Source organism: Odocoileus virginianus, chromosome 16, assembly GCF_023699985.2.
Source record: "Odocoileus virginianus isolate 20LAN1187 ecotype Illinois chromosome 16, Ovbor_1.2, whole genome shotgun sequence".
Classification (NCBI taxonomy): domain Eukaryota; kingdom Metazoa; phylum Chordata; class Mammalia; order Artiodactyla; family Cervidae; genus Odocoileus; species Odocoileus virginianus.
In genome coordinates, this window is record NC_069689.1 from 31,204,409 (window position 1) to 31,229,535 (window position 25,127).

Consider the following 25,127-nt stretch of genomic DNA (forward strand, 5'->3'; position numbering starts at 1 on the left):
ACTGGACCACCAGGGAAGTCCTAGTTTTTCTGTTTATTGTAAGTGGGGAAAGTTGGTGTAGTTCTTTATTCTGCTCTTAATGAATGCTGAGATTATCTTCTTGCAATGACTTGATACCCAATGCCATGGGTTTGGGTGGACTCTGGGAGTTGGTGATGGACAGGGAGGCCTGGCGTGCTGCAGTTCATGGGGTCACAATGAGTTGGACACGACTGAGCAACTGAACTGAACTGAATGACTTGATACTTGTTTTCTTTGGAGTGCTCTTGTTTATTAATTTGTGATTTTATTATGATTCCATTTCCTTGGATTAATTTGATTGTGCTTAACATTAATTTTCAGTCATTTTTCTTTTCCAATATATGTTTATAGGGTTGTATATTTCCCTGTAAGTAATGCTTTTGCAGAAACCTAGACACTGACATATAGTATTTTCATTATTGTTCAGTTGTTTTCTTGTTTCCATTATAATGTATTTATGAATTTTTCTCAATTTCCTAATAATTTTCTAATTATTATTATTATTTTGTTATTGATTTTTAGCCTAATTGCATTATGGGGAGAGAACTTTCTGAGTCTGAATATTTTAATCCTTAGACATTTGTTGAGAATTTCTAAGGTCCGGTATATGGTCGACTTTATAAATGTTCTATATGAACTTGTAAAATTTAGTACTTCAGTGAATGCAGTTTTCTGTACATACCTATTAGGTCAAGTTTATTAATCATGTGCAAATCACTTATATACTTGTTTACTTTTTCTTCCTGCCTCTTTTTATCAATTTCCAAGAGACATATGTTTAAATCTTACAACATGATAATAGATACGAGTTTGTGGTTTTGAAATTTTTGGCTCTGTAAATGTTTAGATTGTGTTATGAGGGGGAAAAATGTAAAAATTTAAAGTTTCTGGTAAATCAAACATTTTATCACTATCACAGAGCTGTCTTTTAACTGCCAGACAAGAAAAGAGGGAAAGCTAGAGCCCATTTTAGAAGGGTGGAGAACAAGCCTGTACGTTGTCCCAAGGTGATGGTAATCACATTGGAATGCCTGCCCCTTCAATGCTCTGAGGCTTAGCAAGTGGCCTTGGAGAGGCTAAGACTTACAGGCTTTGTGATCTTGCATGGCGGGGTGCTGGGTAAGCGTCACTCTAGAGGATGACAGAATTCTAGCCAGACCCCTGGAATCCCAGTCACCCTAAACTCTCAGGTACCAGTCTTTAAGTGTCCTAGGGTAGGTTACTTTTTAAATCAGAAGTGAGTACCATAGCTCTTTGGATTTTAATGTGTTAGAGCTCTTGAATCCAAATTAAAGAATAAATATGCAAAAAAAGAGAAACCCTCTTTATTTTCAGTAATTTTTTTTGGTTGTTTTAAAATTTCTATGCGTTTTATGAAGTATATAAAAGAAAAAATAGGTACTGTTGCTTTTAGAAACATTTTCTTCTTCAAATTCTCTCCCATAGCAAGAAAAGAAAGTTCATAGTTTTCTTGTTAAAGACAAATTAAGCTTTGGAGTCAGGCAGATCTGAGTTGTCTCGGTTCCACCACTTCGTGGTTATGAGACTCTGAACAAGTCACTTAACTTCTCTGAATCTCAGCTTCTTAATTTGTAAGATGGATAAAGCAATTGCACCTACCAATATTGGGTTAATGAGAGAACGGCTATAAAGTACTCCCCATAGTGCCTGGCATATGGTAAGTTTTATCTGTGATTATCTTCTTGTGATGACCTGATGTTTTCTTTGTAGAATTTTCAGTTCCTCTTAGTAGGCAACATTCAAAGGACCCAGCTTGAAGTGTGCTGTGTCTCCAGATAACTGGTGGCTTCTTAGTAACATCATTTTGTGCTGTCATCATTCGTCTAGCTAGCTTCCACTAAGAGGGTTTCCCGACTCCATCCATGCCAGACATCAGCGTGCCCATAAACTTTCTCACTGTAATCTGGTAGCAAAGTTACTTTGGGGAACTCCCTGATACATTTTCTGAGTTGTTCACTCTAGATTCCTCTTGACCTTTTCTTTAAGCTGTGAACAAATGCTTGTTATTTACAAACAATTCAGATGATGCTTCTGAGATGAGTGGTTTCACAGAAGACCCCACCTGGCAACAAATGGGATACAGAACTTCCGTGTATTGTCTGTGAAGCCAGAATTGGATCTGGTTTCAATTGTGAAGTACTTTATGTTTCTTGCAGGATTCTTTTTCTCTTTGAGTATGTGGAGTTATCTCATTGACAGTAATCCTCATTTGTCAACTCTTTGCTGAAGAGGTAAAGGACCTCATTGCATCCCTCCTACAGTGTCGAAGCTTCTAGCTTTCCTCACATTTCATTTCTCATACTTTCCCATTCTTGCGCTAGAATATGTAAGGAGCAGTGTGGGTCAAAAGACAGACTTTAGGGAACTGGGGAACTTGCTTTAGTGATAAAAAGCCAGTAGCCAGTGACTCTAATATAATAGCTACACCAGTTGAGAATTGATTAAGTAGCAAAAGAAGCTCCTGCAACCCAATAACATGGCTTAAACAAGATCGTTTATTCAATTTCATATAAAAGATGTTCAGGAGTAGGTGGTCTGTGGCTGGCACGACATCCTGAGAAAACTAAACTCTGTTCCCTTGTCCAAGTCCATGACTTCCAGTTTAAGGTTTCTTCATGATGCAGTACGGCTGCTGGATCTCCAGTTATTATATCTGAGTTACAGGCCAGAACAAGGGGAAAAGAGAAAAACAGAAAGGTGCTTTTCCAGTGTATCAGCTTTCTTTGATGTTCCCATCCTGTGCTCAGACCTCATTGGCTAGAACTTTGTCCTATGGCTATGTTTCGCTGCCAGGGAGGATGGGAAATATAATATTTTATTCTAAGCAACACTGTGCCTAACTGAAATTTTGGGCTCTGTTACCAAGGCGAAAAAGGAGAATGGATATTGGGTAGTCAACCAACAGTGTGTTACAATGGCCTTTGCCTAGAGTGGCTTAACTGGCATTGATGACTCCATATGACTCAATCCCAGCTTCTCCAGGTCAGAACACACTCATATTGCTCTGTGGAATAGAGCCTTGATTGTATACTTCATTATTTATCTTTTTTGAGAAGAGGTTTCTTTAAAAAAAAAAAAAAGAATATAGTGCAAGAGGCATTATAAATTACCAGCGAGGTCACGCCAAGCAAAGTCAATTTCTCTGGGGGAAAAAATGTCAGAGTCCAGTAGGTTTTCGGCACATGCACAGCATCCCATGTGTCTGCCTTTAGTGCAAGCACAGTGTGTTCTATGATGCGGTGTTTGTTCCAGAGCCTAGGCTGTAGGTAAAGCTACATAGGAAGCAGGTGACATGGCAGATTCTGTAATGCTAAGACTTTTCCTCAAGTCTGCTTGTTCAGCACCTGTTTGACATGAGTGGTGAAGGGATTATATTTTTTCAAAGAAAGGTCATACCGATCAGTGTCAAATACAAGGCTGTTCCTTAGGAAAGAGGCCTTTTCTTTTTCATTTCCTTCACTGCCAAATTCTGGAAAGTGTAGCTGCCATTGTTCACACAACCACTTTCCATTTCAGTCCTTATCTAACGTTTCTGCAATGTTTTAGTGATGTCGCTTCTTCTGGCCTTTTCGAGAGCCTTTCTTTCACTGATTGTTGTGACTCACTTTCTTTGCCTCTTATTTTTCTCATTTGTTTCATAAGCTCGTGCCTTAGCCCTCCTTTCTTGCCCCTTTTCTCATTTTCTACCCTTGCTCCTGTGTGATGGCCCCTGGACCTGCAGCTCCTCCTGCTGTCTAAGTCCTGACGTTTCTGATCCTATATCTTTACTTTTTAAAAAAATATTTATTTATTCATGTGGCTGGGCCTGGTCTTAGTTGTGGCATGCAGGATGTTTGTTGAGGCATGTGAGCTCTTAGTTACAGCATGCAGGATCTATTTCCCTTACCTGGGTCAAACCTGGGCCCCTTGCCTTGGGAACATGAAGTCTCAGCCACTGGACTAACAGAGGAATTCCTCTGGTCCTATATCTTTAAAACAGATATTTCTCCAGACATCTAGAGCTATTTTCCCAACTGTTCACTAGACATTTCTACCTGGATTCCCCATTAGAACTTAAAACTTATCACATCTAAAGTGGAATTCTTTCATTCCTCCTACTCACTCATTCTCTTAAACCTTTCTTTTCTACTGTATTCTCTGCCTATTGTGGTAAACACCCATCTCAGAGCCAGCAGTCTGGCAACCATCCTTTATTCCTTTCTTTCCGTAATCTCTCTCCATAGGTAACCACTCACCAAGTCCTCTTCCTTGAGTTTCTCAAGCCACCCCTTCCCTTGCAGCCTCACCACTGTCTTCACTCAGAACCTCATCCTTTATCACCTGGGATATTACTGACTGCCTCTATTTAACCCAGGCTGTCCTTCAAACGGCCATCACAGTGACCTTTCCAATAAAAAAAATCCTAATATTATACTTCCCTGAATAACATCCTTTGAACTTTCCATTGCCCGTGAGATATCACTCAAACTCCTCGACATAGTCTTAAGGGTGGTCCCTCACAGGACTCCTTTGTATGAACAAGAAGAAGCTCCCTATTTTTGGCCAGCAAAGGCAGAAGGAGCGCCTGGTGAGTGGAGTGTGCCTTTACGTGAGAACAAGTTCCCTTCCTGGCTTCCCAGGTGGCGCAGTGGTAAAGAATCCACCTGCCAACGCAGGAGATGCAAGAGATGTGGGTTTGATCCCTAGGTTGGGAAGATCCCCTGGAGAAGAGAATGGCACCCCAGTCCATTATTCTTGCCTGGAAAATTCTACGGACAGAGGAGCCTTGGTGGGCTACAGTCGATAGCATTGCAAGGAGTTGGATGTGACTGCACACACACGAGCGTGCCCACACACACACCCACAGCTACCACCCACCCCTACAAGGCCCCTTTCCATTGGGAGTGTGCAGCCCTGCCCGAGGGCACAGGGCTTGGCCAGCAAAGCTTGGGGTAAACTCTTTCCATGGACCTGTCAGCTGACTTCTAGCTGCTTCTGCATACATGGTGTGGGGGTGTGGCCAGATTCTGGCCTATTGGGATCCCTGCAGACTCTCTCCTGCCTCCTTGTTGGACCTGTGCCTTCCGGGAATCACTCTTCCTGTGGCACCCATGATTAGCTCCTACGCATCTTTCAAGACTTACTCTTAAGGGTCACCACCTCCTGAGAGACATCTCTGGCCCCACAGTCTGAATTAATTGCCATCACTCAATGCACCCCTAACACCCGGTCTATATGTCTGCCATGTCCTGTTGTCGGGCCGTTGTAATGATTAACTCTTACATTTGTCTCCTTCCCGACTTTGTGAACAACCTAAGGGCAGAGGGTAATGCTTTATTCATCTTTATATTCCCTGACTGGCTTGTGTAAATTCTCACTGAATCAACTCTAGGGCAACCGCCAGAAATCAAACGAAACAACAGATTCTATCTAGGTTTAAACACAACTGTAGGGCTTATATTTATTATTTAAAAATTAAGAAAGTAAGAGTGCTATTTAGTGATGCAAAACCCTTGCAAAATGCTCCAGAAAGGAATTGTCATTTCTTCCTTATGAGCAAAGGCATGAATAGGAGAGGGCAAATGCTGACAGTAGGCGAGGAAAGCACTGGTCTTTCAAAAAGCATATTAAGGGTCTTAAGGCAAGATTTAAGAGGTGGCCAGATGCAGGAGACAGCTGTGATGTGAACAGGGCACGTGAGCTAAGAAGAAACTTGAATTAAGCCTAAGAGCAGAGAGGGGAGCTTCTGTTTAAAATCCACTCTTGCAATTGACTGGATGTTTGACCCCTGGGCAAGTCATTAACCTCTGTGTCTTAGTTTCCACATCTGTAAAGTGGAGATAATAATGCTTTCTTACTTCAAAGAATTATAGATTAATCAATGTCTGAAAAATGTCTCTAACTTGGGAACCTCTATGTAAATATTCCAGTGTAGCATGTAGGAGAGTCAGGTGTAAATACTGGAGAAGTAAATTTGTGCTTTCTTTTAGTTTATTCACAACGTTAAAAATGAAAAATAATCGCTAGTATCCTCATCTTGAAAATACTATTAAGGAAATAGCAATGCGATTTATATACTGGGGAAAACGTCCTTTTAATGGTCCTAAGTCTTTTTTTCAGCCCATGTGTCTCCCGAGCAGAGGTGTGTGCTGAGATGTGTGAATCCCAGGTGTGTGGGGACCGAGGCCGCTGGCTGACTCAACAGGAACCACAAAAACCACTCATGCCAGGAGGACTCTCCCGATGTAGAGAGCTGTCAGCTTCCTGGGCTGGGTTATGAAATTAGGGCTTCTGTGAGCTGTCTGGTTTTTGCCCACTGCCCTGCTCCCCTCTCCAGGGAGAGGATGTGTGGGGCTTACCCAAGTCTCAGGGTCCCAGAGCTTCCATCTGAGGCTAATGTGTGATGTTCGGATCGTGTAGTTGTGATCTCCAAATGAAAATGTTAATAATTTACAGTCAGTTCCTTCCCCACCTTTCACAAAAGGGAAGATTTCCCCAAGGACCTTTGATTTATTGGCTGGCTTGGAGGGCCTCCTCATGCCAAGCAGGGTGCCTGGGGGTGGGGAGGAGGGGGAGAGGAGGAGGCACCCGAAGGAAGTCAAATTGCCCCTCAGGAGAAACAGTGGAAGGACCGGTCATCTGTGCAGGAGGGAGGGAGCCAGCACGGGCCGAGGGAGCAAGGAGAGCTAGTGCGTCTGTGGTTGGGGCTAGTGGGGAGAGGGAGACTGACCTGCTTGGGGAGACAAGGTGGGGCTGGGCGAGGTTGGGGCCTTGAAGGGCATGTTTATCAGCTTCCTGGGCCATGGACTGGCATCATCTCTTCTTGCCATCCCACTGCCCCTTCTTTTAATGAGTCTGTATATTAAATAAGATTGGCCTTAAGGCAGGGTGACCTGTAACAGGCCAGGTACGTTCGTCCAAGGAACTGGAAGTGTGTGATGAGAGCGGTAGAGAGAGAGGGCAGACCAGGTTTTCAAGGAAATAAAACAGGAGCCTGAAAGCCGTAGCTGCCCTGTGGGTCGCCTGGTGCCAGGGGCTGGTGGGGCAGAGTGGCAGCAGCTTCGGGCACCAGCCCTAGCTTTCCCTAGACCCAGTTTGATGCCAAAGAGAGGAGAATCTAATCTAAGTGCAGGCCATACGCCCAAGGGCTGCCCTCAGAGTGAGGCGTGACTGGGGCACTAGTCGGACTGGCTCGGGTGCATGGGTTGGGGTCTCCTTTCCAGGGGTCCTCCCTCTCCGTCGTTCTGGGTTGCATGGCATTGTCTGCGTGGCCTGCTAGTTAGAAACAGAGGCCAATAAGCATCACTGTGCTATGGATTTAACCCCATTATACAAGCTCTTCTCTGAAGACGGTATTTGCTCTATGTTGCTTTGCTATTTTTCTTCTGAATTGTGAGGTGTACCTCTTATCGGGGGAGAGTAGGCCTACGACCTTAAGTGAGTTAAATTACTCAGTAAGGCAGTTTGACTGTGGGTGCTTTATGAAAAGCACATATGGTTACTGGGTTTGGAATTATTAATCTTCTGCAATGGTCTTGGGAAAGTGGTTTAGATCCGAGCATTCTGAGCACCTCTGTTTCCTGACTCAAATAGAGACTTGAGCAAGGGATTTACACCTGTTCTGAGTTCCATCCCCACTGCCAGTCACTTATTCCAACTGAAGAAGGGAGCTATAGAACAGGGCCCAAGCTTGATGCATATATATCACCATTATTTTAAAAAAGGGACACATTATTGCGTGGCTGTTACTTCTTTGACTTTCAGAGACTCTTTTTTTTTTTTTCCTTTTTCTGTATTAGTATTGCCTGAAATGGAATAAACCTTCCATCTGGTTTTTATCTTCCAAATAAGATCTTTTCAAAGGAGCTTCTTTGGGGGAGTCTGGAATAATTAATTCTCTCCCCCTCCATCTTTCTCAATGCATTTAATTTGAACTTTCTTAATGAAAACTCATCTCTCATAAACGCTGGGTTGGCCCATTTTGTGTGTGCCTGCTCTGTCCTGCTTTGAGTGATGTGTAAATAAGAGGCAATCTGGTGATGAGTTTTGCTTGTGTGGTGCGGAAGGGTGGAGAGGGAGGAGGGTTTGATGAATAGAGGCGACCAGAAAATGTACTTGATAATAACATGGCCATGATTGATGTTGTAATTCCTGAAAAATTATCATTGTGATATAATTATTTGTTTATGAACTGTGCCCTGAGACTCCCAAGTTTGTGATTATTCATGGCACAGATAAAACTCTAAAGTCAATAATTCATCAAGGGTATAATGGTTTTGTTTGGGGGGAGGTAGGGGGTTCACGGGAATATTGCATCCTGTTTCTGACACTTCCGCTATAAATCTAAGAACTCCTTCAGTACAAGGAAGAGCTGCCTCCTCACCCTCTGCTCCTTCCCCCACCCCTAAAGTGGCTTTAGAGATTTGCATATATTATTTTTAAAACAAATTAATTTTACCCTAGAAAATTTTCAACAGAGGAACATTATCTGGGTCACTCCTATTGGTGCATCTCGTGGCTTCCAGTAGAGAAATGAACAGAACAAAAAACAACTCTGCTTTGTCCCCAGGAAAGTACAAGACAATCTTACAATAATCGCTTTGATTCTGGTCCACGAAAGGAGGTCCAAAAGGAGGTCTACCCATTTTCAGAAAGTTGATGAGTTTGGCCTCATGATTTGTATTCGGCTTTCGAGTGGATGATTTTACATGTACATACCAGCCATCTTGGCATCTTGCCGCAGTTCTGCTCCTGTGAGATGGCTGGTGCGGTAGTTCCTTTAATTCTTTCCATTTCCTTCTCATGGTTGTTTTTTCCCTGCCTCAGTTTATTCACAAGAGAGTAACCCACTGGGAATTTGTTATGGATGCATTACGTGCTTCTATCCCAGGGTTCAGATCCCCTGGAGAAGGGAATAGCTACCCACTCTAGTATTCTTGCCTGGAGAATCCCGTGGACAGATGAGCCTGGTGGGCTTCAGTCCAGGGGTTGGCAAAAGAGTTGGACACAACTGAGTGACTAACACTTTCACTTTCAGAGTTTGCAAAGGTTGGGGCCAGGTCTCTCCTCTCTAGCAGGGCTGGGTGAAGATGTCTTGGAGGGCACATAGAGTATAATGAAAATGAGCAATGTTTTCACAAGGACAGAGACTTGCTCACCTTCCATGCCTCGGGAATGAGGGAACTTCTTTCCTTAAACTGCTTTTCCCCCAAGAATATGCCAGCATTACATGAGGGCTGTATACATGTTGGAGGTGGGAGACCTACCTTATCAAAATTTTGTGTAAAGGCCAAGGTGTTCTGGTTGACTAGAGGCTCAAGGTGAAGTAACAGTTGGTTTGGCTGCTAAGAAGTGACTTCAGATTCAGCATGTTTTAATTAAATGCTCAGAGCTCCGAGCAGGAGCTGTAATAGGACTTGCAGCCCAGGCAGGCACCAAATAACACTGGAGCCCTGTGATTGACCCAGGGTGCCATGTTTCAAAAGGGGCTGTTATGGGTTGAATAGCGTCCTCCAAAGACTTGATGTCTAGCCTCTAGTACCTCAGCATGTGGCCTTAACTCCACTTCCTTCTCAGGGTAGGGTCATTGCAGATACAATTAATAAAGACGAGATCCTATGGGTGCAGGGTGGGCCCTAATCCAACATGACTGGTGTCCTTATTGGAAAAGGAGAGATGCACATGGTGGAGAGAACTCCATATGAAAATGCAGCGACAGGGTGACGATGGCCCAGTGATGGGGAGGCAGAGATCACAGTGATGTGTCACGGACTGCCCAGGAGGGCTGGTCCCTAGCAGAAAGAAGGAGAGAAGCAAGGAGCAGACTCTCCATTAGAGCCCTTCAGAAGGAATCAAGCTGCGTGACGCCTTGAATTCAGACTTCAGGTCTTCAGAATTGGGAGAGAAGAAATTTCTGGTGTTTGGAGCCAGCACCCAGTTGGTGGCCGTAAGCTGGCCCTAGGAAACCAGTATGGTGGCCTTGACAGATCCTGGTGCACCCAGATGAGGGTGACTAGGATGGCAGAGGGATCCCCCACAGTGCCATTGGAGGAGCCGTGAAAAGAACAGGTGATAATTACCTGAGAGATTTACTGAAACTCTGATATCCATCTTCACATACTTGGAAACTACTCAGATGGCAGAGGGTTGAGATTTAGTCTGTGTAACTCCAGAGGGAAGGTTTCAGTTCAACACCTTCTCAGTATGTTAATCTATAAGGCCGGAAGGACCCTTCCCACTAGAATTAGGGAGATGTGATTTCTACACCAGAGAGTTTCTCTTGGTTGCTAAGAGTCTCTGGATGATGACTGAGTTTAGATAGCTCACCACTCATCTGTGAGGACACACTATTAAGGGATACCTTCTGGTGAATCTAATCCGCTGGTCTAGCTGTCCATGGGCTGTGATGTCAAAGTTTACTAAGTCAGTTATTAACTGCATGGGCTCTTTCCTCTTCCTCCTTTATTCGTGGTGCCTGACTTACTCTTGAAAACAGATTAAATAGCATCCACAGATGCACACACACATCCTCCAATCAACATTTCTTGATGGCCAACCTTGGGCCAGCCATATGGACTACTCAAGAAGGCAGGAATGAATGCAGTCGCTGCCTTTTCCATCTTGCCATTCCTTTCCTGGTGGAAACTCAAAGCCATCCTGCCAAACCACATGGACATTTCTCACAGAATCTCTGTCTCTTGACAAGTCATGTTTCATCTTTATTTTTCCATGTGTCTTCATCCATCAGTGTTCAGTAGATCTTCACCGAGCCAAGACTATTCATAAATCATTGAACTAGGCTGTGGAGGATACATGAAAATGAACAAGCCATGATTTGTGTCTGTGGTGAATTTACCAGGTCAGCCCCATTCTTTACAATGGTTTCCTAGGAGATACAGAAAGGCAGAAGCATCTAAGGGTGTTAACTTACCTTAGCATCCCAGAATTGTTTCTTAAGCCTGCTAGTTGTCATCATTCTTTGGGAATCATGCTCATGAACAAGGTTTGCCTTTTTTCATTACACGAAATGAAGCATTAGCAAAGCTATTCTTCCTTCTCTCCCAAGTCCTTCACTCTTTCTAATTTTTGAACCTGGATTACAATCTTCTTGGCTTGAACAGACTTTCTTCTGGGCTTGAAAATATACATGATCTCTTACTTTCAATGCAAAGCATAGGCCAATTTGGCTTCAAATTGTTTTAAATATGGTCAACATAAATATGCTTTGTCTAGGAGTAGGCAAAGATGGGTAAGAGTTATAGTCCAAAAGGACTAACAGTAGTTTCTATTTTTTTTTAAAATTTATTTGACTACACTGAGTCTTAGTTGCCACATTCAGGATCTTTTCTTGAGGCCTGGGGACTATTATCTGTGGCCCATGGAATCTAGTTCCCTGACCGGGGGATTGAACCTGGGCCCCCTGCATTGGGAGTATGCAGTCTTAGCCACTGGATCACCAGAGAAGTCCCCTAAGACCAGGTTCTTTATGCTCAAGTGAATGCGTGCCTTCCCTCTTGTCCTGCTTGCTACGTTATGTTGTTATTGTTCCTTATTGTCAGATAAATTAGTAGTGGTATCAGCTGGGAAGAAGAGATACAGAGAGCTGGCCTTAGATCCCTGCTCTGTCCATCACTTGCGCACTGAAGCTTTGACAAAGTGACTTGCTGCCAGCCCGGTGAGGGAAGAGTTCCTGGGGGAGCCTATGGGAAGCTCAGGGCTCCCATCCGGCTGGCAGCCCCTTGGCTGGGGAAGTGGCAGGGCTGCCCCGTTGTCAGGGGTCTGCGCCAGAGCTCACTCCCTCTTTTTCTGGCTAAGAAATGTTCTTTATTTCATTGTGACAGACTTTTAGCATGGGTGGGTACAAATAAAGGACAGGAAACTTGATGCTAAGGATGCTTGAGCTTGTAAGAATCCAGGATTTATACCATTTCTATTGCAGAAGCTCCAAATATTGTGAGGGTTTCAATTCATCCATCACCATGTCTGACTTCCCCTTTTCAACTCCCAACTGCTCCTAGCTCCAGATCTCAGGGCTGAAGGAGTGTCCAGAATTAAAGGGTGATGGCCAACCAACTTTGTCACTGGGCCAACAGAGTCAGCCCTCTGCCTCGGTAGCCCCTCCCCCATGCAAAGCTCTGGAAGCCACAACTCATAGCTAAGCGCCAGGTCTGTCAACATCCTGAGAGAGAGTGCCTGGGGTAAGCTGGCTTCAACACTCACTGTCATCTGTTCAGGATTGTATTTCCAGCTGCATCATTTGTTTGCTTCTCAATCTTGCTCTCCTAAATTCTTCTGACTCTCAAGAGCAAAAGGGAAAGATACATTTTGGCAAAGTAGTTGAGAAAACCCAGTTCTGTATTCTCGGTCACTGTCTTCCTATTTCTAATTCTAAGTACTTATTTCCAGGGATCCAGAAAGGGCCTAATGGAGAGATCTAGAGACCCACAACCATAACCACATTACCATATCCACCAGTCTGAAGCAATTCTCCATTAACCGAAAGTACTCTTGAATTGGCAAATGTCATTGGAGACTCAGAGTAGGACATAATATTTACAATAGTCGGGAGATTTTGGACAAAGTATTTACCTTTTCTTTCTGCTCAACCCATCCATGTCTTCATTTTCTGGAGTGCACAGACTTAACAGGTGACCCACCTGCATCCTTAATTTTTAGATAACAGCTGAAGTTTTTTCCCTTTGTTTATTTTTTGGAGTTAGCCAGCTGACCTGCCTCAAAGCAGGACAGGCTGGGTGCTGACCTACCCAATAACACAGCATAATCATGACTTACTTGGCTTGTCTGGAGAAAGAAAATACATATTTAGTATAAAGAGAAGCTATAAGCAATGGAACAGTTGGTTATACATTACAGCTTGTAATAAATGAAAATATCGAGTGCATTTTAAATGATTAATGTATGAAAACTGTCACCACTTACTGTGCATTAATCAAGAAAAAAATGCACACTTCCCATAGTGGTTAATGTTGCAGGCCTGTTGTTCAGCTTTGATAATGTGCATAGCAATGCTCATATGACAATGAGTTTGGGTAGCTGAAAATTTAGGATGGTTGCAAGTTTGGTGTAGTATTTGGATTAGCATCTTAATCTGTGCCTTGTCAGCCTCATCAGTACACAAGCTATGTATTTTGTCCAAAACTAGCAAAAATATGGATGTTTAAAAATTTTTTTTTTTTAAATCAAGAATAATGACCAAGGTACCTGCTTAAACAAATACTACCAGCATTCATTAGTTAGGATGGTTACATGTAAAAGAAATGATGCCAGATAGTAACAAATCCAAGAGAAGTTTATTATGAAAATGGCACCTGCGGATGAAAAATTAAGTTACATAAAGACAACCATGTATGTGACATGTATGAGAATCTACAAAAGTATAAAAAGAACCCTGTTGTAAATGAAGTATGTACATTTCTGATTTGCAGCATTATCAATGGTCAATGAAAAAAAATGTTTCAAAATAAGCCAGGCACTCAGGAAGTTAGGTCCGGGTTAGCTTCACACAAAACAAATGTACCATAGCTGTCGCTTTGTAACGTTTTAATTTTTTTATATATATATTGTAGAGTTGGTAACACTGCTAAGATTTTTACGAACAGAATATCCCTTTCCCCATTATTCAGCTACTTGGCACCAGTCTCCTCATAAAAGTTTTCATATATTTGTACAAGAAATAGTTAAAAACACAGACACAGTCTTCACAGGTAATGAAGTGTTTTTTTTTTTTTTTTCATTTTGTAATTTTAACACTATGGATTTAGACAGCAGCTGTGATTATCTGTTAGTTTAAATCACCAGAAATCATTCTGACACAACACGGAAACATTTATAAAAGAAAAAAAAAAGAAACAACAACAGCTGTCGAGCTGTTCTTTGTAGCTGATAGGTGCGTTCCTTTGATTGTTCGATAGCTAGAGTAGAGCTTCCAAAATTAATCTTTAAATTTCATGATTGGCCTTCTTCACCTTCTAAAATGACTCAGATCCTTCAAGTAAGCACTCGCTATTAAAATTTGTGGCATTAAACTTCTTTTTCTTTTGTTACTATTCCACAGTGGTTTGGGCCCAACTCATGGAATCAGAGGGCCAGGAGGAATCCACTCAACACAGTGATATTCAAAGGACAGCCGAGTTACTCTATTAGCATTGCACACATAAACAAATATATATGACAATTCTATAGTCCATCCCCCCCTCCCCTTTTGTTTTTAAAAAATGTTGGTTGACCTTTGAAATAATTTTCTGTCTCACTGGTAAATTGCTTTATATATTGCTCCATCAGCCAACCTGGAAAGAAACCAAAGAAAAGCACCCACTGCTTATAGGTAGAGCACAAGGGACTCTGGGAATGTTAACAACTGAGGCTATATGGCATCAATTTATTTCATACATCTGAGCATTATTCTTCAGCGCGTTGCGTGGCACTGCAGAAGAAAGAGTCGTACCCAGAATTCCGTTGTGGGAAAAAATGGCTCCATTAACCTTGAGCTAGTTAAGAGTCTTTTTATCTCTGAGAATGAAAAAGATCTGGGGAGAAGTTGGGGTGGGGGGGAGACGAGGCAGGAAAAGGGGAGACGAGAGAGAGAGGGAAAGAGAGGGGAGAGGTCAGGAGAATATACACCAGTAAAGCAACAGCAGGAATCTCAAGAAGTGAAACGGAAGTCACAGACAGTAGAAGCAGCATAGGGTGACGTCACAGAGGAAGGCCACCACGCAAAAATCACTAACCCCCAAGAATCACTGATTCACTACGACTGCAGGAATGGGACTGTACCACTCCAGACTAGAGAGAGAGCATAGAGAAGACAAACGACAGAACAACTACATTAGCTTAGTATACACTGCATATAGAAACACACGTTGAAACTGCAATGGACTGACGGCCAAGGACACGTACACAACGCACAGGTTACAGTTCTCACATCTGTTATTAGATGCCTCAACAAACAGCTGCCAAAAATGGAGTGGAAGAATTTATACTTGACAGTCATTTGGAGTGTTTGACACTACACTGATTTCTGGCAACGAAGACAAAATAGGACATTTTTTTCCATTTTCTTTTTTTTCTTTTTTTTTTTTTTAACTTAATGTGCAGTTTTCAGTTGCAGTTATCTGTTTGAAGCTTATTTGAACCCATTCATTAGTTTTAAACCTTATTGGTTCCAACCTAGATATAAAAGAACCAAAGGGGAAAAAAAAATCCATCAAATCAGTCCCCCAAAATACAAATACAACCTTCCTTTTTTTTTTTTTTAAGCAAGAAATGAAAAAAAAAAAGTTAAATATTTTTTCCTTCTTTTACTCTGAAGTGTTATTGAAGTTGTAAAAATTAGCCTCAGTTAGACTGAGAAAAGGAATGAAACAAAGCTCAACAAAAGACAGAATGTACCTAAACTGCTCCTCAAGTCAGTTTGATTGAGTTTTCCAAAAACCCTTTTAAAAAGGGCTTTCCTGACCCATTAAATTTAATGTGAGGCTATGTTTGTTAGTTGGGAGGTAAATTTTAAGTCCTGCAGCAAACGTTAATGAGGGCTTTGTCTTAACTAACCAAGGAGACTGCAGCAATGGACTCCAGACCAGGACAGAACACACTTTTTGTTTGTTTTTTCCAAAACCCAGCCCAGGAGCTGCATTTTGTATGAAGACATTACAGATTAATAAATGATAGCACCATGGTTTTAGAAATTAAGTTAATGTTTCAGTAATTAACATTTAGTCCAACTTTTTGTTTTTAAACATTCTAGTCACAGGCCAGAAATTAAGCTTAAGAACCCAAATTATTTTTATGTGCAAGTAAGAAAATCTTAAAATCTTAACCATAAAAAGAGAATTAAATTCTGCATAAAATTCTAAAATGCTATCCCCCTATTTTCAAAGGAATCAGGAACAGAAACAAAACACCACCCCATTTCATTTGACTTAGTCAAACAGGGCACATTGTTTATCCTTGTCTCTTTCAATCTTGATCATATCAAGATCTTTACGAAGAACACCCAATGGTTGTCACTTGAGAAATCTCTTGACCACAAGACTGAGTATTCTATGGCAGAGGCATATACACATGAAAGACATCTCAATAAAGATGCAAAAGAGAGCAAAACAACCCAACACACATCTCAGAAGAAGACAAAAGGGCTGGCAACCGGTCGTCTGACCCTCCGAAGGCCCCAAAAATAAAAAATATCTTTACAGGAAAGAATGAGTCCAGTGAAAGAAAGAAAAGGGGGTGGATCGGGGACCGTCGTGGCGAAGAGAAGATGCTGACCTGCTCGAATTCAAAGTGCTAGAATCAAAGGTCTAAACGAAAACGCCGACGATGCCTCCGGGGGCGGGCGGAGGCCCCCGCCAGGCCGCCAGGGGGCGCCGCTCAGTCCTCCTTGCGCTCCAGAGTCTGTGCCGCGTGGATGCCGTTGCTGTAGACCGGGAAGGGCAGCGTGGAGAAGAGTCCCTCCGCCGTGGTGAACACGTTGCCGGCGGGCATCTGCGTCAGGCCGGCCGCGCTCACCGCGCCGCCGAACGGTCCCGACATGTTGAGCCGGTGCACGTGGTGGTAGAGCATCTCCATGGGCGTCTTGGGGTCGAGGCCGAAGCCCGGGCTGTTAACGTCCACGAAGTTAACAGCGTGCGCGTTGGGCAGCAGGTTGCCTTGCATGGCCAGGGTCACCTCGGCGGGGGCGTAGCGGATGGTGCCCGTGGTGTAGACCCTCTGCGCGGCCGTGCTGGTGGCCGCCAGGGTCCCGGTCACCCTGTGCACCAGCGGCAGCACGACGTTGCCCGCCTGCAACCTCTGCAGAGCCTCCAGGTCCCCGGTGTAGAGCAAGGAGTTGGCCGCGCCCGGGCCGCCCCCGCCGTTCCCGTTCCCACTCCCGCCCCCGGGGTGCTTGTCCCGCGGGGACGCCGACAGCGGGGGCGACAGCGGGTCGGAGGCGACGGGGGCCAAGGCCGCGGGGGCCGACGTGCTGAACTGAGTCTTGCGGGCGGTGGCGGTGGCGGAGGAGGAGGTGCCGTCGGCGCCGGGCGGGGTGAGGACCGAGTCCGGGATGGCCACGTGCAGCCCCCCGGCGCCCGCGCCGCCGCCAGGCGGGGACGGGAAGTGCTCGGAGCTGGGGGGCTTGGTCATGCTGTAGGGCGACTCGTTCCGGGAGATCTCCCGGTTGGGCGGGTAATTCCAGATGCTGCTGTCGTTGTCGAAGTTGATGGGTTCTGAGATCTCGGTCTTGATTTTGAGCACCGAGGCACTATTGGGCGACGACAGCAGCCGCGGGGGCTCCACCAGGCCGGCGTCCAGTCCGCCCGGGCTCGACGCGCTGGACAGGCGCCGGCGGCTGGCGCTGCCGCCCTTCTGCCGTTTCCGCCGCTTCTTGCGCTTCTGGTGCTTGCTGGAGGCCTGCGCGCCCGTCTCGCCCGCGCTGTCCGAGTCCTTGGCGCTATCCGACGACAGCGACTCGCAGTCCTGCAGCCGCAGGTCCGACTCGCTCTCCACGTAGCCGCGCTCCACCTTGATCTGCATCCGACCCAGCGCGCCGAAGCCGCTCCCGCCGCCGTCCTCGGCCGCCTTGGGGTTCTCAAAGTCCGAGTGCTCGAAGCTGTCGTCGCTGTCGCGGCTGTCCGGGTTGCTGGAGCTGTGGCCGTCGTCGTTGCAGTGCATGTCGTTGTCGCACGTGTTGCCGGACTTCTTGCGGTCGGGCTCCGGGTCTTCGCTGTTCTCCGACTGGTTCCCCTTCTCGTCGGACTTGGAGTTCTCGTTGTCCTCTGTGTGGGGGGAGACACAGGAGATGTCAGGCTAGCAGCGCAACGCGCACCTCTCCCCGGCGGGGGCGGGGGCGGGGGCGGGGAGGGAGGGCTGGGTGTCTTGTCCCATCCTGCGCTGCTGCTGGCTCTACCACTTTGGAAACCTAACCACTTTGGAAACCTAAAGCCTTGGCTTTGTCTCTCGTGAGGACCGAGGTTACGGCGGGTGGGGCAGTGACTCCCAGAGCACGGGCCCCATCACCTGGAGGCTTGTTCCAAATGCAGAAGCCCGGGCGTCCACCCAGACCTGCTGAATGGGATCCTTCATTTGAACAGGATCCCCAGGTGATTCTCAGGCACCTTAACGTTTGAGAAGTTCTGCAGAAATACTCAGGGATTCAGCGTGAATAACCTGGAATAAGGTGTCAGCGGCACAGGAAAAGGATGATTTGCAAGGTGACCTCCCAAAGAGGTGTGCGTTTTCTACTGGCAAATACTTGCTCCTTATCGAAAACCATACTGTCTATTCCTAGAGTTGTTATTCTTCAGAGCACTGAATGTCATCTGATTCATTTGTGTGTTTTATTTTTATTCTGTCTTTTCCCCCAACTGGAATACAAACTCCACAGGGCAGGGAAATTTTGTCTTTTTGGTTCACTGCTATATACTGTATAATTAAGGGGCAGAGATTGTCTGTTCTGGAACTCTGCCCTAGTGAAGACCCTCAAACGAATGCCGAAAACTATCAAGAGCCTCCTCACCTCTTCCGGCCTCCCTGAGGCTGTCTGGAATAGAGGGATATGTGTTCACAGGAGCAGGTTCCCAATGGATGGCGCTTGTGGTGGGGGAGCCCTAGTCATCTGCCACATTTTAGGGAGGATAGGTTTTCTTAGTAATATAACCTCAAAACATTTAGGGATGATGCTGATTTCATGGCTCTGCTACATGCTTTTGGATGGCAGCCTGGACTGGAACCTTGGGCAACTCACATCACTTACTCTGGCTTTCCTTTATTTAGTAGAAAAGGTTGGGTTAGAAGAAGCTTAGAAAATTTTGCAGTTGTAAATTCTCTGAGTTATGTGCCCCCTGGATCTATGTATGCCTGTAGAAGGGGACTGGGGATTGGAGGAAAAGTAAATTTTTATGTTAACTTTTCTATGTTCCAAAGAACTATTCAGTCTGCTTCCCAAAAGAACTAGGAGAGGGAAAGCATGGATTTATTCAGCATAGATTCAGAAAATGACTAACAGTCCAGCACACAGAAAGAGTCAGTTACTGACGCCATTGAGTATCCCACTTTAGGGGTTCCATCCCAGCTTGGTGAGTGTGTGAACATTTGGGGCTCAAAGTCACAGTCGGTCTTGGAGCAACAAAGATAGCCCTGCTGTCTTCTTCCGTATGGAGGGCTGACATTAAGTGATGGCTAAATTAATCAGTCTCTCTGTATATTTGTGTGTATATATTTATATACCATAAAATGCCTATGTGTATTAATATATAATGACATGCATATATGTATGTATTTTTACATATTTATATACATGTATGTGTGTGTTAGTCACTCATTCTTGTCTGACTCTTTGGAATCCAGTGGACTGTAGCCCACCAGGCTGCTTTGTTTAGGAATTCTCCAGGCCAGAATACTAGGGTGGGTTGCCATTCCCTTCTCTGGGGGATCTTCCCAACCCAGGGATCAAACCGAGGTCTCTCGCATTGCAGGCAGATTCTTTACCATCTGAGCCACCAGGGAAGCCCATATACATGTATATATTTATATAATACCACATACATAAGTGTGTGTTTTATATATGTGCACACACATATATAATGTGTACATATGAATGTAGTGGCATATAAGTATATATACATATGTGTGTTGAGAAAGGCTCAGTAATACCTTGACATGACTGACTCTCTATATAAAATTTGACCAGTTGTTTCACCCAGATGATGGCCCTCTGGCTGTTGCCCACCCCTCATATTTGGAAAGGCAAGCCTTAAGCGCAGAACATGGAGAAGTTGTAATACCTGTAATACCTGAGGTGTCTTTAGAGTCTGACTCAGAGTCGGAGGTCTCCGAGGACTCCGAAGTTTTCTCCGGCAGGTGGGGGAGCTGTGCGATGTCCATTGGGGTGTCCTTGTACTCGGGGTTGCTGTGGGGGAGGGAGGCGTTCATCAGGAGTGCACACACCCATTCGGGATGGCTTGCTCTTGACCATCCTTTTTCTACTTCCGTGCCCCAAACTTTGGGGAGCTCAGAGAGTTAGAAGACTAACCATGAAATCATTTCTCAGCTCATCACAGGACTTTTATAGAAGCTTGGAGTGCATGGCTGGGGTACAGGTGCACCTTGCTACAATGATTGAATACCCAAATGCTACATGAAAGCCACTGAAAAGCTTTTAAATAATCAGATACCACTGGGGGCCAAGGAACTGTGCTGCTTAACATTCCACCCCGCCTCACACCTGGGGGAACAGAGGATGCGCAAAGTACCCTCAACAGTTCATCCCCCTGCCTCCTGGCGTGCCGTGTCTGCTCCTGGGCTCCTAACGAGGCCCTCGTTTCAGCATCCTTGTGGTGGCTCCTTGATGGAGCCCCTCTGCTGTTCAGGGGCTATGTGTGTGTGTGCTGGGGCGGTGGCGGGGGTGGTGGGGGGCAGAGCCCCCAGCGCCTGACGATCTGACAGATGCACAGGTGCACCTTGGGCTGCGTGGATTATGGCTACTGAACTGTCAACACACCCATTACAATCACATTTCCATCTGCTCATGTGGTGTACACCTGTGGCTTGTTAGCTGAGATCTGATTGCAGTGGGGAGAGTCCCAGTGTGAAAGAGGCCCTAACAGAATAGATCTAACCCCATCTGCACAAAGGTGCTTAATTTTTGTTCCATTTTTAATTCAGAAGAATGCCTCTCCTGGAAAAGGGAGTGCGTTCGGTCAGTCTGAGCTAGCGATCTTCATGAAATGCCATTCCAAGGCCAGCCCGGCACCCAAGCAGGATAGGCTACCGTAATGTGAAGGTACAAGGAAAGCCTCTTTTCTCCAAATGGAGAATGCCCTCTTCCGTCCTCCTGTTGATATCATGGCCAGTCGGCCAGACACCTACCATTGGTGATTACTGGCTCCCTAGCTCATTTCTAGTGAAATTCCTATATCAAAGAGGCACTGTTTCAGTAACTGCTCTACAATCGCCAATATCCTGGGGGTGGGGGGGGGGGGGGAGGGTGGCATTAATTCTCTAAGATAAATGATCGGGCATTTAGCATTTACTCCTTAGTGTGAATTGGTGTCAGCAGCAGAGCCTTTTCTAGACTATCAGCTGAGCCGATGGTGGGAAGGTGGCCTTAACCCTTACGCAGTCTCTGTGATTCTACCACGTGTTGTAAGGGCATAGGAAGAAGACTGGAGGAAATGGCTGAAGTAATTTTCAGAACAGGGAACTGCAAGCCTGGAGGGGGCCCAGAAGTGAGGGACTCTGGCTAGGAGAGGGAGCAGAAAATTACTGCCTGGGGAGGAACAAAGGGTAAGAAGATGGAAGGGAAAAACCAGCTTCAGTAGTTGCTATCTGGCCAAGGCCAAGGCCTGTTTTTGTAGACCTCCAGGCGAGGAAGTGATCCTGGTGAGTGGCAGACTTGGGGGTCCTCCCTCTCACTGGAGCTCATCTTTTTCAGCCTCCGTGGTCCAGCTGCCATGAAGGTTTCACAAGTTACTTGTCCTCCGACTGACAGTCTTCTAGTAGTGAACCCACGGCGAGTCTTCAGGTCTGCACAAACAGGTCTGGCTGGCCTGAGGCTGAGGCTTTTTGAGCCAGGAGGCTGGTCTTTGATGCCCAAATTGCTTCCTTCCTCTCCAGATGGAACTGGGTGGAACAGGAGCAACCAACGCTCATGAGTCTGTACCGTGTGATCCTCATCTGGACCAAGAGTGTGGCTCCAGAGTAGCACAGACTGACCTCTTCCTAACCCTCCCCTCTCCCTCTGTTTGGGGGCAGTGTAGGAAGTCATGAGGCCAATGAGGCAGTAAGATCCCATGGGAAGAAATCTCCTTGAATCAGGTGAACAAACATGGGATGAGTCTAGTGCCCGAGGTTCCAGCTGCTAGGGGCCAGCCATCTTTGAGACTTCTGTGTCCCTGTTACTCATGTCTAATGTTTTTAATATTTATTTTTATTTATTTGTTTGGCGGCCCTGGTTCTTCGTTGTGGCACCCAGGATCTTTAGCTGCAGCATGGACCAGGGAAGTCCCACTAACATCTGATTTTTAAGAATAATGTATCTCCCTGGCACAACACCATTTTTGCCTAGCCAGTGAACATCAATGCTGCAATACCTTATTCTGTTTTCTCTTCGGCATGTGAGTTTTTATAACCTTCTGCATTGCCTAGAGCGACTATTCCATAAACCTCTGAGTAAAAGAATTCCCTGAAAGCAGAACCCACCTTGAGTGTATCATAAACAGCATAGTCTGCATGAAAAGCAGGCTTTGGAGAAAGCCCCATTAAATACCCATACTTTTACCTTTAGAGAGACTTAATGTAGAGTAGAAGAGGTCAAAAAAAGGAAAAAGAAAGTAGATGAATGAAGACTCTTCTAAGTGGTACACATTAAAACCCTCTCTAGAGCAATAATCATTAGTGCCTGATTGATATGCTATTGGGAGCAAGCACATTCATGCCTTCCAGTCACCAATGGAGGCGAAAACACTGAAGGGTCAGCGTGCTGATGAGCCACGGCTGTCAGCATCTCAGTCTCAAAGAAAAACGGGATTCGGGTACTCCCTACCGAGATTATCAGCCAAAGGGCAACAACTTCCATTCAGAACACCTACTGGCAGCTCACCTCCTAAGGCCACGTGTGGGCCCTGCTTGGTGGCTTTAGGCCAAGAGAAACCAAAGACTGGAATGATGGTGATGGGAGGGAGCCAGGCTGGGCAGTTGGAGAATTTCCTAGCAGGATTGGTGGAGAAGATCTCAGACAGCTTGTCCCCAGATGCAGACCACCCAGGCTCTTCATCTTGGTTACCATGGTGCTGTCTGAATGCATAGGCAGCAAGTATTTGAAGAAGGAGAGAGGAATGGTGTTGCCCACTGGAATTCAGGAAGCTGTTGAGCTTGGCTGCATTAATGGATATAAATTTGATGATGCATTCAAGTAGCGGTCACACTTGCCTGAGATCACAGAGCAGGCAAAAGAAGACTCCTTCATTTATATACTGAAACTGTCTCGATTCTGGTGAAGTGACTCCCTTCACTTACCTAAACTTGAGTGCTTGAGGAATCTAACCCTATGTAATATGCTCAGGGCTTCAAAGGGATGGGATACAAGAGGAATATAATGAACCCCACCACTTCTTTCCATCCCCTTTCACACCATTTTTGCAGGGGTTGGAGTGCATGAGTATGAGAATATGTTGGGGAGAAGGAGATGCTTTTTGAATGTTTCCGCTGGAGGCAAACGTCTGTGTTCTTTATCTGGCCCGAACGTTTGTGGGGAAACCAAAGCAATTTCTGCAAAGCTGCCAAGTGGTTGCTGACCGGGAACTAGTGAACAGTTCACAGGTCTGCCCTGGGAGTCCCTACTGACATAACTTGGAGCCTTTCCCATTTCTTTGGCTCTTGTGGAAAGAAAAGCAGAATTTCCATATAATTCCACACCAGATACTGTCAAAAGATAATATAACATGTCAGCTATTAACCATCGGGCTTTATGTTTTATAACTGAGACAGGAATGAGAAAGAATTCGGAAATATACCTCAGAAGATAGTTCACCCAGATGATATTCTTCTCATTTGCGTTCTTGGCGTTAATAGCTATGGTGGCACTAGACTGGATCCAAATGTAGCCTCCATTCTTCTGCATCCAACGGTAGTATTTGGTCACACACTGGCCCTTATTCAGCACTAGTGAAAAAAACAAAACAAGGCATTGCATGTTAAGACTGGGATGAAATGATCATCGTCTCTGCAAAATCTGAAGCTTAGAAAGAGGAGGTCTCGCATCGAGTCAGGGGTGCCCCTGTGTATGCTTAATGTAGAATGCCATTAGTAGGACAAATAAAATCACCAATTCAGTGGAGCGGCAGCTCTGGAGGTTACTATGTTTGTAGCAAGACTTGATTCCATTTGGGGCAGTCATGGTGTGAAAGGAAGGATAACAGGACTGCAGATCTTGCTGGCTCACAGAACGCTTAATGCAGCGTGGATGTTGTCAAGGGAGGGTTTGATGTCAGATGGGACCACAGGCAAATCTGGATGTGATTTATTCATGGCTTCGAGGTAGCCCCCTCTGCGATTCTGGATATCTGAATGGTTCCGAAGATGCTTTCCCCCTCTGTCTTTGATCATTTCACCTCAGCGCGAGCCATCTCAACCTGTGTCCTTATACATCGGTGCCTTTTGATCCTGTTGAACAGAATTTATAGCATGAACTAAATCTACATGGGTCAGTTGGGAGATTCTGGGGAGAATTTGCTGAACGTTGGAACAAAATACATTCCCTCACCAAGTCAGAGAGAAAGGCTGGCCTAAGAGAGGCACAGGATTGACTTGGCTAGAGCTAAACAGAGTGACGGCTCCGCACGGACTCTGAAATATGGCCCCAAATGAAGGAACAAGTAAAAACAATCAGTAATGTGAAACGGTGCCATTAAATACCCACGGAAAGAGAGCTTTAAAATGCAGATGTTAAAAGTGATACTTTAACCAAAATCTTGCCAAGTTGAAATGGATTTGATTTGTATCTGGGTGCTCCTGAGCTAGTGAAAGGGGGGAAGTGCCATAAATCAGCCCCTGGAATAAAGTGCTGTGGATGGGAAGGGTTTAAAAGGATGCCGGAAACGTGCGCAACCTGCTGCTATCGCTGGGATGGCAGTCTCAGTGACTGCACTCCCCCCAGCAGCGCGCCAGCTGGCTGGCCACTAGAGGGCAGTGTGCACTCGTCCACGCTGCCCACTTTTGGCATGTCCTTGTCTCCGTCTGCTAAAATGAAAAACCTCTAACTGCTGTAATAAATTTGGCTAAATTAGCTGCTAAATGGTTATCTCAAGTAATATGTATTTGCATTAATCATCTTGCTCTAAACCAGAACAAGCCAGAGTCCTAAAGACGTAGTAAATTCATATTGTCCATTTAATTATGGCTAATAAGTGCTTCATATACAATAGTTTCATGAAGTACATTTTGATTTTTTTTTGGGAGGGGGTGTGGATGGGTAAAGGGAAGTCACTTTGGAAAAGAGCTGTGTTTAAGGCCGTGGAAGCTCTTCCCGTTGTGTCTGAGCCACTCTTCCTGGCTCTGACAGTGGTCAAATATCAAACCTCCACATATTTTATCCATAAACACATCAACTTCAA

At 45.2% G+C, this 25,127-nt stretch overlaps 1 protein-coding gene across 9 annotated transcripts in view; it reads right to left on the reverse strand.

Moving 5' to 3' along the window:
• Positions 1–13,309: 13,309 nt before the first annotated feature.
• The window catches only part of NPAS3 (neuronal PAS domain protein 3), a 927,606-nt gene continuing 915,788 nt past the window's right edge, over positions 13,310–25,127 (reverse strand). For 6 of the 9 annotated variants that reach the window (XM_070478040.1, XM_070478039.1, XM_070478044.1 and 3 more), the window contains 3 exons: positions 23,529–23,676; positions 19,800–19,924; positions 13,310–17,792 (listed from right to left, as the gene is read on the reverse strand). In XM_070478040.1, the coding sequence (XP_070334141.1) occupies positions 16,408–17,792; positions 19,800–19,924; positions 23,529–23,676 (1,658 nt within the window). In that variant the 3' untranslated portion in view covers positions 13,310–16,407. The remainder of the gene's footprint in view (positions 17,793–19,799; positions 19,925–23,528; positions 23,677–25,127) is intronic. The other 3 variants (XM_070478042.1, XM_070478043.1, XM_070478045.1) reach the window with 1 other exon arrangement.